We start from the raw sequence: 12,987 nt of genomic DNA, 5'->3' as shown, positions 1-12,987 counted from the left end.
GTGTGCTTCACTTCAGCAGCCCGAGGGTTTGCAGGTTCGCATCCCAGGTGCACCAACGCACCGCTTGTCAAACCATGCTGTGGCGGCGGCCCATATAAAGTGAGGAAGATGGGCACGGATGTTAGCTCAGGGCCAATCTTCCTTGGCAAAAAGAGGAGGATTGGCATCGGTTGTTAGCTTGGGGCTGATCTTCCTCACAAAAAACAAAATAAAACAAAACCCCGTCATCTACATTATAAGTACATTGGTTTTACTTAGATTGTATGTTTATTTGCCAGTGTTTGAAAGGGGAACTGATAGGAATTTTAAGGAAGCCCAATACCTTCCCCCTCCTCTTGGCCTCTGTAATTTAGCTAACCGCGGAACTTTTCTACAAAGAAGAGAATATAATGAACAACCAACTTGAGTAGAAAATCTTTTTTAATAGATGTTTTTCAGTGACATTTGGAATTCATTAAAAATTCCTTATCACTTCCTCCATCAAGAGGTAGTTTATTTCTTATTCCCCTCTCCCTCCCTAAATCTAGGCTGGGCCTGTAACTGCTTTGACCACGAAAATACAGCAGAAGTGACACTCTGCCAGGTGGAACTAGCCACCGTGCTTTGAGGAAGCCCAAACAGCCAAGTAGAGAGGCCCACGTGGAGGAGAATTGAGTCCCGATGACTCTCAGCTGACATCCAGCACCAGTTTGCCAGCCATATGAGTGAGCTCTCTTGGAATTAGATCCTCCAGCTCTAGTTAAACACTAAGTGACGCTGTCTGGAGCTAAGAATACTATCGAGTCCTTCCCAAATGGCAAAACTATTAGCTTACTGGTTGTTATTTTAAACCACTAAGTTTGGAGATGATTTGTTATGGAACAATTGATAACAAAAGCTATATTACTAACTGGCATCTGGTTTACACTTGAGTCTCATATGAGTTTAGTTAGGACAGGTTATTGCTCTGATGCTGATCAACTCTGAGGGAATTATACAATTGAGACTGGGAGCCTAAAACCTCACAAGGTCATCATAATCCTATCAAAGTAATAAATTCTAATCAAGTTCTGCTCAGGTACCCCACTGGCCTCCTCTGTAATATTTTTTCATTCATTTAACTAATATTATTCATCTAACTAATATCAAACAACTATTATGTGTTAGGCTCTGTGGACTCAGTGGCAAACAAAATAGACACAGTTCCTGCCATCACAGGGTTCTTGGTCTAGTAAACATCTAAGTTCATCTCACCAACTGCAATAGCAGAGCCTGCTCTAACTGAATTTACTACAACTGCACTATCCAGGCCAGATCACAGAAGAGGTTCTGTTTTGGTGGCGAAGGCTGGCCTATCCAAGAAGCCCAGAACTGCACAGCTAAAATGCATGTTGAACTGCTGTCACATGCTTTTCACATGTCCTGTGGCTTTTCCTGAAGGCCAGCACTCAAAGATCCAGGCAAGAACTCTACCCATCCTCCTGAACACATTCTCAGTTCAGGGTTCTTTGGATGAAAGGCAAATGCAAAAGAAAGCAGAAGTGTACAGGAGCTGTGAGGAGAATCCTTGAAGGCCTCCTGAAAAATTCATATGAAACTCCTTTACCAAATAAGTTTAGAGTCTTTGCTATACAAATCAATACTGGTCAATTCAAACTCCAAGAAGGTTTTTTTTTTTTTTTTTAATTTGAATAATCTCAGCAATAACAGAACTTCAGCAATTTGCCAAAAAATAATCCCATTAATTAAGATTTCTAGAATGAGTGTTTTATAATTCACCGATCTCTTTCATGTAGATCATAGTTCTTCCACTATCATTCTCAGGAGCTGTTTCCCATGAGACCTTGGCCTGATCCCTCCTCAGCTACTACCATCACACCCAGAACAACAGAATTATAACTGTTAAAATATCTATGATTTTACTATTTTAAAATTATGTTCCCCAGGATCTTTCCCTTGATGAAGGAGTCTCAAGGTATTCACCTTTTATTTGATAACTTTAGGTACTGGTAACAATCAAAACTGCCTAGAGCCAAGGAGAGCTTTATCATATGACAAAACAGCCAGAGCACGCACCTGGCGTCCGTATGCTCAGAGATCTGTTAGTATTCCTAGTCTGTTCTTCAGCCCTTGACTTCAGTAGATCAGGAATGTCTCTGAATGAGTGATAGATGAAAAGATCTAGAATGGAAATTGTCTTAAGTGGCTATAAACTAAACCAAGAAGCACAGCTGTTAAGTGAGCATTATAATTTGAACACAGGAATAGATTCCATTAATCTGCCCTCCATAGGAGTCCACACACCATTAGCACAAGTCTATCCATCCCCAGGAGGCAGCTCCATTATAAACCAAGGATTCTGCTCAATTCCAAGGCCTCACCAGGAGGGGCCCCACAAGAATTAAAGGACAGCAGTCCCATGCTCTCATGAACACAGAAGACCACAGGCCAGCATTAAGAATTTGAAGTACAGCTTTTGGATTCCCATCTCTTTCCTTTCTACTCTTTCAGGCCCTGGCCTCCCAGGTTCTTCTTTCTCCTTAGTTTGATGCCTTATGTTGTTTCAGGCTGTCCAAAGTTTCTGGATTCAGAACTCTCTCAGACATCTTTTCAAGGTATTCCAAATTCACTGTTTGCTCCTCTCTTATCGTCATACCATGTGTTTACTCATCAAAACTCCCCTTCCTTAGAGCTAAGGTCTTAGCCAGACTAGGAGGAAAGCAATCTACACATTACTAATTCACCCGTGGTGAAGGAATGTTGCTTACGTGTGCTCAGGAAGGGCCTTGCACAAACCTAGAAGGGTCATCATAACATGAATATTGCCGATTAGTGTTTTCATTATGACAATTTTCCAGCACATGGCCATGAAGTGTTTTGAGGAATGGACACCTTTTTCTAATTTGCACAAAGGTGCCTTGTGGGCTAAAATATTCTGTGAATCACTGATAAATCTTTGCCTTCATTGTTTATTACTTCAAATAAATTTTTAATTGGGCAGAACTTTTAGGAAGAGATTTTGTGCAGTGAGTGGGCTTTTCTTTAAGTGATCCCACACACATAAGGCCAGCTGGAGAAGGAAAGAGAGAAAGGCTAATAGGCCTCCCACCCTTCCCTTATTTGGTTGTAAGAGTGGACCTCTTCCTGTATGCCCACTCCTCATATTTGTATTACTCCTAAATATGGTTATCATCTCACAACTTTACATTTTTTATTATTCACATACTACATGTTCACTGTGGCAAATCAGAAAATGCAGTTAAGAAAAATAATTTCACTTTCCAGAGGTAACCACATTATTATTTTAGCAATATTCTCAGATGTCTTGTAAGCATAAATATGCAAATACAATAAAAATATATATCACATTATACACAACTTCTCTAACCTTCTATTTTCACTTAATACTTCATCTCTTTCTCTACACATTCACAAATAAGAACATGTAATATGATATTTCTAAAAACTCATAATATTTTATTGAATAATTAATCAAAATTTAATAAATCCTTTCGTAATGGAAATTTAGGATGTTTTCAATTTACAAAAAAGAGATAGCCACCCTCCTATGCATATCTTTGTGCAGTTAACCTTTTCTTTCTTTTAAGTGAGGTTGACCACAGGATCCTTTTGACTTCAATCAATTATTCCCAGCTGCCTCTGCCCACCCAGGGAACATATATATGCATATACAAATGGACACAAATACACTCTTAATTCTACACATATCTTTATATAGTCATTTCCATTCACAATCACATTCAGATTCAAACTTAAACTCGTACAGAAACCCACCCAGTACACAAATTCATGCATTCACTTTGTCTCTATCATCCAACAAGAAGGAGAAGCTGGGATGGGGCTACGGGTGAGCAAGGATGGGGGTGGGGTACATAGGAGAGGAGTTCTGAAGGCTAGGGAGAAATGAAAACCAGGCAGGGATTCATCAGAGAGATAAGAAAGTAATAATGGAGTCCTGAGGGTAGCATCTCCAGTTATGGGAAGAGAAGAAAGTATCACAACCATCAGTTAGGAAAGGTTTATGCTGAGCCAGGGAGGCCAACAGTGATGTTTGTGCTCCAAGGGTACAATGTAGTGAAGAGGATTTGAGCCAGATAGGGAGCTACACCACAGCCATGCAGACATGCAGAGCCAAGGCTGGGGCTGGAGAAAATGGCCTCTGAAGAGTCTTAAAGGAGAATAAAATCCTAGGTGAGAAAAGAGAAAGAATGAAGGAGAAGGGCACGGGCTGATGAAGAGAGGAAGGATTTGATCCCTGTGAAACACACTGCTCATATGGCCAATCCCTGCACATGCAGTTATGCAGCATCTCTCAATGACTCAAACCAAATGCTGATACAACCAACAGATGTCTCTTATTCTGCAGTCATCTATTATCAGAAATATGCTGAAATAACACCTGCAGCATTACAGTCCTTCTTGTTCATCACATCACCCCCAGTGCCATCCCAACCCCTGAGAAGCATCCACATACCCCTAATCTAGTGCCCTCATCTCTCTAGATCCTATTGGCATCGTCTCCAAGTGAACTCCTTCCCTGCCTCTCATACTCACCACTCCATGTATTTCTTCTCACTATTCATTTCCACGTTTGTGTCTCTGTTAAACAGAGATAAAAATGTATGTGCCTCATAGCAGTGTTGTGAGGGTTAAATGAATTAATACATCTAAAAGGACTTATCAAAACTTTGCCTGGGATATTGTGAAAGCTCAAAAATTTTACCCATTATTACAATTATTTTCTCATTTATAAGTAAAATGCACGTCACTGATACTTTCATTCCTCATCTCTTACATAGCCCCAAATTTTGAGGAGCCAGTTTCCTTCTGCCTGATAAATCAATGCCAAATGATTGATTTCAGTGGAATATCCTCACAACTGATACTTCCTTAGAATGCTCCTTCTTCAGTGCCCAGGTGCCCTACAGTGCCATCACACAAACACACCTTGATCTGACCATGCTATCCATTCATTTTCCTTGCCTCTAATGGTAATATGCTGTCTACACCCATCTTTGTATATCCATAGTACCTAACATAGTGCTTTACACAGAGGACGCATCTAATGAATGTTGAATTTTATTCCCTTGCTCTCGCATTTAACCTTATCGCCATTACCTATTACCTCCTTAACCTCACCATAAACCACAAAGTCATTTCATGAGGAAATAAATGCCATAAACTCTTACAGTTATTTGTAGTAATCGTCATGTCTAGTATTTCAGATTCTTTGGACAAGGTATTCTAAAATACAGTAGAGGAAACACTCCCAAATTGATTAGACAAAAAACGAATGGACAATATAAGGCATAGTGCCTTGTCTTCACTGGGTTCATAATTTAAAAGTAATTTCATGACAGGAAGGCACATGACCATGTCCACAAGGATGCCAAAGAAATGTAGATATACCACAACAATATTAAGCCTGTTAAACAGCAGTAAAAAATAAAAATGCATTGTGTCACCAATGGCCCTACCTAAATGCTGGTCCTAGCACCAATCATTTTTATTTTCACTGAAAAAGATCCATGAGCTTCTTCACATTAAAAGTCATCAATGAGATCTCCCAAACAGTTGTTCTACACCTAGTCTATTCTGTTCATTATAGTAATTATTTTAAAATAGAGAAACTCAAGAGTTCAAGGAACCTTAATAAAGATACCTAAAGACACAGAAATAAACCTTTTGATGAACAATACAAGAAACTGGAGTTGTTTAATCCAGAGAGGAAGGGTAGACAGGTGATGAGATCTTGTCTTCAAATTCATGAACAGTGTTAAGAACGGTGTAGTAATCATTTGCTATCCATGCCCACAGTGGACAAAACCAGAGCAAATAAATTAAATTACATCAGAAAAGATTTTTACTAGACATAAGGAAGAAACTTCCAGTTGATTAATTACTAGAATGAACTACTTGAGGGAGGCTGTCAGTCTCCATCTCTGGAGTGCTTCAAGGAGATAATAAATAACTCTCTGTCTTGGTGGGCTTTGGAAATCATCTACCTATAGGCACAATGAGTTCTAGAGGTCCCTTCTGACTATTTCATTTGATGACTCTCACAGTATTTTCTGGTATCTCGTTGATCACGGAAATACATTGGAACTGGCAAAAGGCTGAGGATCAATAAGGCTGAGGAAAAGCAGGGATTAGTGGTAGAATTAAGTACTGAATAGACATCAGAAGTGCCATCCTCCAATACAATCATATTCTTGTACTAACTGTCAAGATCAAAAGAAAAATGCATAAACTCATAATTTCCCCATGGGAGACTAGATGGTTATAAATGAAATAAAGTTTCTTCCAGTGACCTAAGCAGAACTCAATCAGTGGAGAAAATGAAAAGGTCAAAGCAGACTCATTATTTAGCCATATTTTCCAGTACACCAACATGCCTCCCACAGATCTAAAGCCCCAGCTGTAAGCTGTACTGCTATCTGGATAGCAGTATTCCCGCAAATAAGTCTCACACATTTCTTTCTGTAGCCTGAGCTGGGAATTCCCAACTTCCCTATCCCTCTTCTGAGCATCAAAGTTCTAACCACCTTTAAAATCCCAACTCACATGCCACCTTCTCTATGAAGATATACCAAATTCCCCAAGACAGAATGCACATCTCCTTCACCATGTTACTGCATTTGTATCTGTGTTACTGCTCCCATCAGAGTTCTGTGATCCTTACTTGCCTCAGTTCACATAGCTACAGAGAAAAAAGACTGGCAGTCAACTATAGTGGGAGAAATTCTGGCTTGCCTCTTGCCGGGGTATATTCTGAGGCCCAGATAGCTCCCAAGGCTGCCTTCTCTCCTTTTGATGCAGGCTCCCAGGACACAGTCTCCTTTCCCCTCCTCTCAGGAACTTCCACCACATTCTTTATCCCTTGTAAAACCTCTTTGCTCAAGCCTGGCTAAGGAGTGAAAATCAGTCTCTCCAACCCTTCACTTCTTGCTGCCCATGAAGACCAGCATATAAGCTCCTTTCTGTTCAAAGATATTTTTCTTAATCACTATGGGCTTATAGATGAGTGGGAATGAATTTTGAAAGCACAAGATTATAATAAAAATGAAAATGTTTTTATAGTTTTGGTTTGGCTCCTTAGCCTTAATTCCCTTCTGAGATGGTAAATGGAAGTCTCATTTTGTTTTCCTTCTTGAAGAACCTATCAAATATCAATCCTGTCACCTCTCAGCCTATTAATGAAGACTTTGTAGTCCCTTTTTCATCCTAGAGAGATTCATTCAAAGGAGAATAGCAGGTCTACCCTAGCATCAGGTGGCATCTCAGAAGATTTCCATACTGGACAATACCCAGTTAAGTAGGTCTCCTCACATTCTCTAAAGGATATATTTTAAATGATGACCTGTGACTTTGGAGGAGAAGCTTCTGACCCCCTTTCCATATTCAGTCCCTACATCCTCTCCCTGAATTCAACAACTATGATGTCAAAGAGTAATAAAACAGATCTGAAGATGTCCATTTTGCTATATATTTATATAATTTCCTAGACAGTAACAGCATCTTCCCATAGTCTTTAAAACGTTGTAGGAGTCTAAAGAAAAGTTCAATAGTGTTGTATCAATGAACAATTAAATCAACGCAGTCAAGGCATATTTTTTGAATACTTACCAAATCTCTTGCATCAGTGTGTGGCAATGATCAAGTCTGATATTTTCACTTGTCACCTATTTGGTGCAGGGCATGGGCTAGGTGGAGAATGTGAGGATGTATAAAATATGGATGTTTGGTGGGCAGTAGAGTGAAAAAATCTGACTAATTTAGGTTTTTGGAAATGCTATTAGGGATATTTCTATTCAATGCCTGAAAAGAAGAAATGAAAGAGATAAAATTCTTTGGTGAGAAATGATGCACTGAGAATCAGTAACAGGTGAAATATTGAACAAGATTATTGGGAAATAATGGGCTTCTAGATCTCCCACAGAGCTCTGGTAGAGAGTTGCTCTGGTATGGATCAAAGTTGATTTCCAAGGAAGGCTGGAAGCCTGACGGATGTGGTGTCTTGGTCTGCAGGCACCAAAGAAGTCATAGGCTTTATGCAGTAGGAGTAAGGTGGAGTAGGCTGTGACTCAGCAGGCAGAGTTGTGTCAAACTTAGCCCAGCTATACTGGACCAAAAGGTGAACAGAGCAAAAATAGTAAGGTTGCCAATTTACCATCAGAATTGGTTTTGGAATTGAGCTGGCAATTATAAGATTCTTTTTGACAGGCTAGGAAATGAGAAGAATCTATGTCCTCCCATTCCCCACATCCATAATTTTTGTCCTGTTATACTTAAAATATCTCTGAGGGAGTAGGCACTATTATTCCCATTTTATGAAGAGAACTGGGTTTAATCTGAGGGAGGTTAAGAAAAATCACCTATGAAGCCAATCTAACTTCAAAGCCCATGATATTATCCTTTTTCATTTGAAGGTCATTTTCCTTAATAGAAAAGATGGAAAGAAAATAGGAGTAGAGTATTTCTGCTTTCATTTGTCATCTGTTTACATAAAACCAACTGCCCCATTAAATGAGCCTATTCTTTGGTTAATCTTCTTGCTCCAAATTTTAAAAGTTATCTTTATTGTCTCTGCATTTGGAGAAGAGTGGAAAGGAAATATTGAATCTATAGATTTTTTGAGCAGGGACCATGTGTTAAATACTTTACATATTTTATTTTCCCCTATGAAACAAATATCATTTTCTTTTTACATAAAAGAAGACACTGATACATACACAGAGAGGTTAATCAACTTATACAAGGTCACAAATACTGGTCATTCTAATTATCTTCTTGCAGTACTGTTCAGTGTATACTAGTGTATTCTTCCTTGTTTATTAGCTTCTGTTTCATTCATTCAAAATATTTATTGAATGCTTATAATATTTATTTAGTTTCAGACACTGCTCTGAGCACTTAGGATTCACTGGTAATATAACAAAGATCTTTGTCCTTGTGAAGCTTAGATTCTAACAGTGGTAACCAGACAATAAATGATAAATCTAGGTACATAAATAAATAAGTGGATTTTCTTTTATCTTATGAATGTATGCTTTCAAAATTTAAGCTTACTGATTCTGGTTCCAGGTAAAATGCGGTAAACATATGATGACTTTTCTCTCCCATTAAACATAACTATAAAACCTAGATAGAATGTGTGAAACAGCTATTTGAGTTCTCTGAATCAAATATCAACAGGCAGATTGGTAAGAACACCAGAATTTAGAGTACCACCAAACCAGTGGCTTTAAACAAGGCTCAGAATCTCATATCATAATATTCCAAATATCCAGAATACAATCCAAAGCTACTCAACATTCATAAAACCATGAAAATCTCAACTTGTATGGGGAAAGGAAATCAACAGACACCAATAATGTGACTACATACGTTGGAATTATCTGACAAAAATTTCAAAGCAGCTATTATAACAATACTCAAACAAGCAATCATGAACACTCTTGAAACAAAAGTTGAAACAGAAAGCAAATGGAAATTTTAGAACTGAAAAATATAATAGCCAAAATAAAAAATACCCATGGAATGGACTCAGCGACCAGAATGTTGATGGCACAGAAAAGAGTCAGTGACTTAAAGATAACAAGAGAGGTTGGGCAGTACTTCCTCCTTGGAGCGCTAACCATCATACCAGATTCATGGGGCACCATGAACCTATCTTCCTCTAATCTTCTAATTCTGATAACCAAACCATAACTCTAGGAATAATAGCTGTTCCTGCAGGTATTATTTCTCAATATTCCCTTTTTGTTCTTTCAGACTTCCAGTGTCCTATATTACATTCCTTGTTGACTGAAAGATTCATACATTTATGATGGGAACATAAAATAATATAATCACTTCGAAAAATGGTTTGGCCATATCTTACAAAGTTAAACATATACCCAACCTATGACCCAATAATTCTACTCCTGGGTATTTACCCAAGAGAAATGAAAACATCATGTCCACAAAAAGACATAAACAAAAATGTTCAAAGTGTTTTTATTCATAATAGCCAAAAACTAGAAACAACTCAAATGTTCATCAACAGAAAACAACAAATTCTAATATGTTCATACAATGAACATATTAATTATGGAATATTACTTAGCTTAAAAAAGGAACAAACTATTGATAAATGCAACAATATGGGTGACTCTCAAAACATTATGCTGAGCAAAGAAAGTCAGACACCAAATAATATATATTATATAACTACATTTATATGAAGTTCTAAAACAGGTAAACAATCTATGGTGAAAGAAATCAGATAGTGGTTACCTTCTAGAGGGAATGGTAGAGATTGACTGGGAAAGAGCATGAGGCAACATTTGGTAATGAAAATATTCTGTATGTTGATAGAGGTGCAGGTTACGCCCATGAAAGCATTTGTCAAAACTCACTGAATACAGATCTAAAATATATGTTGAAATACCTAGTGTGCTTTGTTTTCATTGTGGTTTTACCTTTAGAGGTTATTTTAGGGTCTCTGACTATCACGTCAAGCCAATCTTTTCTATCAGCTTTTGAAACATCTTTCCATAAAGTATAGGTTATATGTTTTCTAACTTCAAAATTTTAAACCCTAAGTTAATATGGTCACTATCTCCCAAAGTTCCAGTGACCTTCACATCTTCCAACAGATCTTGGACATAGCTTCTCTTGGTTCTAAATTTATATTCAGAATATGTTACAATGTAAATATTTTTTCATTTCAATGTAGTTCACTTTAATAAATATTTACTGAGCATATCTGTGTGCAAGGCAAGGTGTTAGCAATAGAAGAAATCCAAGACAGATGGCATATAGTCCTCCCTTCAAGATGCTTACTATCTAGACTAAGATAATGAAATACTAAACAACTAAAACATACGTAGAATACAAGCAATTTTTAACAGTATAACAGGTAATAGGGAGTCCATAAGATATGAAACTTTTACAATACATTTGAGAAATGTTAGGTACTTCTTTTAACATCCTTGGTTGAAAGCCATTCTAAGTTAATAACATGACTTTTTTAGTCCCACTCCCCGTCCACTTGATGTGCTACTTTTATGCTCCTAGCAAACATATTTAGCAGACATTGATGATTTCATTCCACCAAACCTCCATTCCCATTAGTCCTAATAATTTTAGCAAATGATCTTCAAAGAACACTGACCTTAGTGGTTTAAACCTCACATATTCAAGAGGACCCTAGTTTACACAAGACAGTCAGTGTGATTTCCACCTAAAGAAGCACGAACTTCTTTCCAAAAGACTTATAGAACCTATTTATTCTGAAAATTATCTAGGCAGAAATCAGTATTTGTATTCTTCCAAAGAAAGAGCAGCCATGAATTACTTCTTTCCTAAGAATGAGCCATCAGCGTTTCTAACATATTCTTAATAGAACAAGAAGTCACATTCATCAATATTTCATTCTGCATGTAAATGAAAATTCTGTAAGTGAACAACTCAGAATCCAGTTGTAGTTTTTGCCTTTTTTAAAATCAGTACCACCAATGCTTAAGAAAGAAAAGTAGGGAGAGAATGGGACAAAAGTTGGTGCTATACGGCTTACATATGTGGAAATCTGGGTTTACAAGATCTTTCCTTCTTCTGAACAAAAGCTTGCCATTATTAGCAATCACATAGAGCTGTTAGGCTGCCTGGCTGGTGAACAATGCAGAGTCAGTGGTGTTTTGCAAAGATTTTTTTTTCTTCCTCCTAAGGACACATTCTTACTGCTCCTTTGTGACCTAAGGAGTATGTAATTTTCAACTTCTGTTTAGCATTGACAAGGTGGGCATTGTTTCTAGCCCTGTATTCCAAAAGCGAAATCCACAAAACTCCAACTCAGAAATTAAACAGATTTCTAAAAATGGACTCTATATCACTCAACCAAAGTCTCTCTCTCAGAAAGTGGGAATAAGATTTGCTGCTTCCCATTGTCCCTCCGCCATCCATTACTGTTGATGGATAGGGGATGTCAGCTTGTCAAGTCTTATTGGGTGCTACCTGATGTAAGTCCACACTGAGGCAGTAAAAATCTGTTCGCAGTTAGCTCTTTTAATAAGTCCTAGCAAACAGAAGGAAAGCAGATCTATTCAGTAAGATGCTTCCTCTGATATGGTGCAAAAAAAATTGTCCATGACAGAGGCCTGATGTGGAGGAGACTTTTAAACAAAGAACAGTGCTTTCTTTAGAAAAATTGGAGAGAAATAGCTTCCCTAGGGATTCTGGGATTCTAAGAAATATTATGTTTCTATGCTTATGATTTAAAGCTGACCTAGACTCCAAGCTCTTTGAAAAGGAGGTCATATCTTCTCTGTAAAATGCCCCCATTCCACAGAGCCCTGCTGGGTCCTAAGCATTCTGTGGGTTATAAACTTTGATGAATGATAATGATGCTGCTTCTTAATCTCAAGCCCAAGGGGAAACTCTAGGAGGGTACCTAGCCTTCCACCTATTCCAAAAGGATAAGAAAGACTGAGAAGATCAAATGTTCTGAGAATATAAATTATGACACAAAGCACCTAATTCTTTAGAGAACCAAACTAAAGAGTTTTGCCAATGTTTCTATGCACTATAACCACGTTATTAAAATTAAATTTGGTGCCAACCTCCTGGAGACAGTGTTCCAGTCTTTTCAGTAAATATTCTCATTCATAGCACCTAGTATATGGTGTCCTATGGGTCGTATGGTGCTAAATATTGATGGACAATGGTGGTGGTGGAGGTTATGATGGTGATAGTAATGAAGAAGACAAAGACGCTCACTAACAAGACTAAGCCAAAATTTTTTTTAAATGACCTGACAGGGTAAACTATTCTTACAAAAATTATTATGTCTGTATTCATTCATTGACTTTTCTGAAGGCTCTCAGTCATCACCGTCCATGGCATACTCGCTTCTCCTAGAATAATACAGATGTGGCAGAAAGCAAATTCCAGGAGTCTAGCCAACAGCATTCAAGTCAAACTTATTACATTATTAGACTGAGAAAT

General features: G+C 37.9%; 1 protein-coding gene across 2 annotated transcripts in view; it reads right to left on the bottom strand.

Annotated features, from left to right (window-relative positions):
• The window catches only part of GRIN2B (glutamate ionotropic receptor NMDA type subunit 2B), a 277,582-nt gene that overhangs the window by 125,791 nt on the left and 138,804 nt on the right, over positions 1–12,987 (bottom strand). The window contains exon 4 of one of the 2 annotated variants that reach the window (XM_087442717.1): positions 8,505–8,570. The exons of the other annotated variant lie outside the window; for it this stretch is intronic. Within the exon in view, the coding sequence (XP_087298843.1) occupies positions 8,505–8,570 (66 nt within the window). The remainder of the gene's footprint in view (positions 1–8,504; positions 8,571–12,987) is intronic. 2 annotated transcript variants of the gene reach the window in all.

Source organism: Ceratotherium simum, chromosome 17, assembly GCF_057802395.1.
Source record: "Ceratotherium simum simum isolate JZ-2026a chromosome 17, ASM5780239v1, whole genome shotgun sequence".
NCBI lineage: Eukaryota > Metazoa > Chordata > Mammalia > Perissodactyla > Rhinocerotidae > Ceratotherium > Ceratotherium simum.
This window is presented reverse-complemented; position numbering and strand designations above follow the sequence as displayed.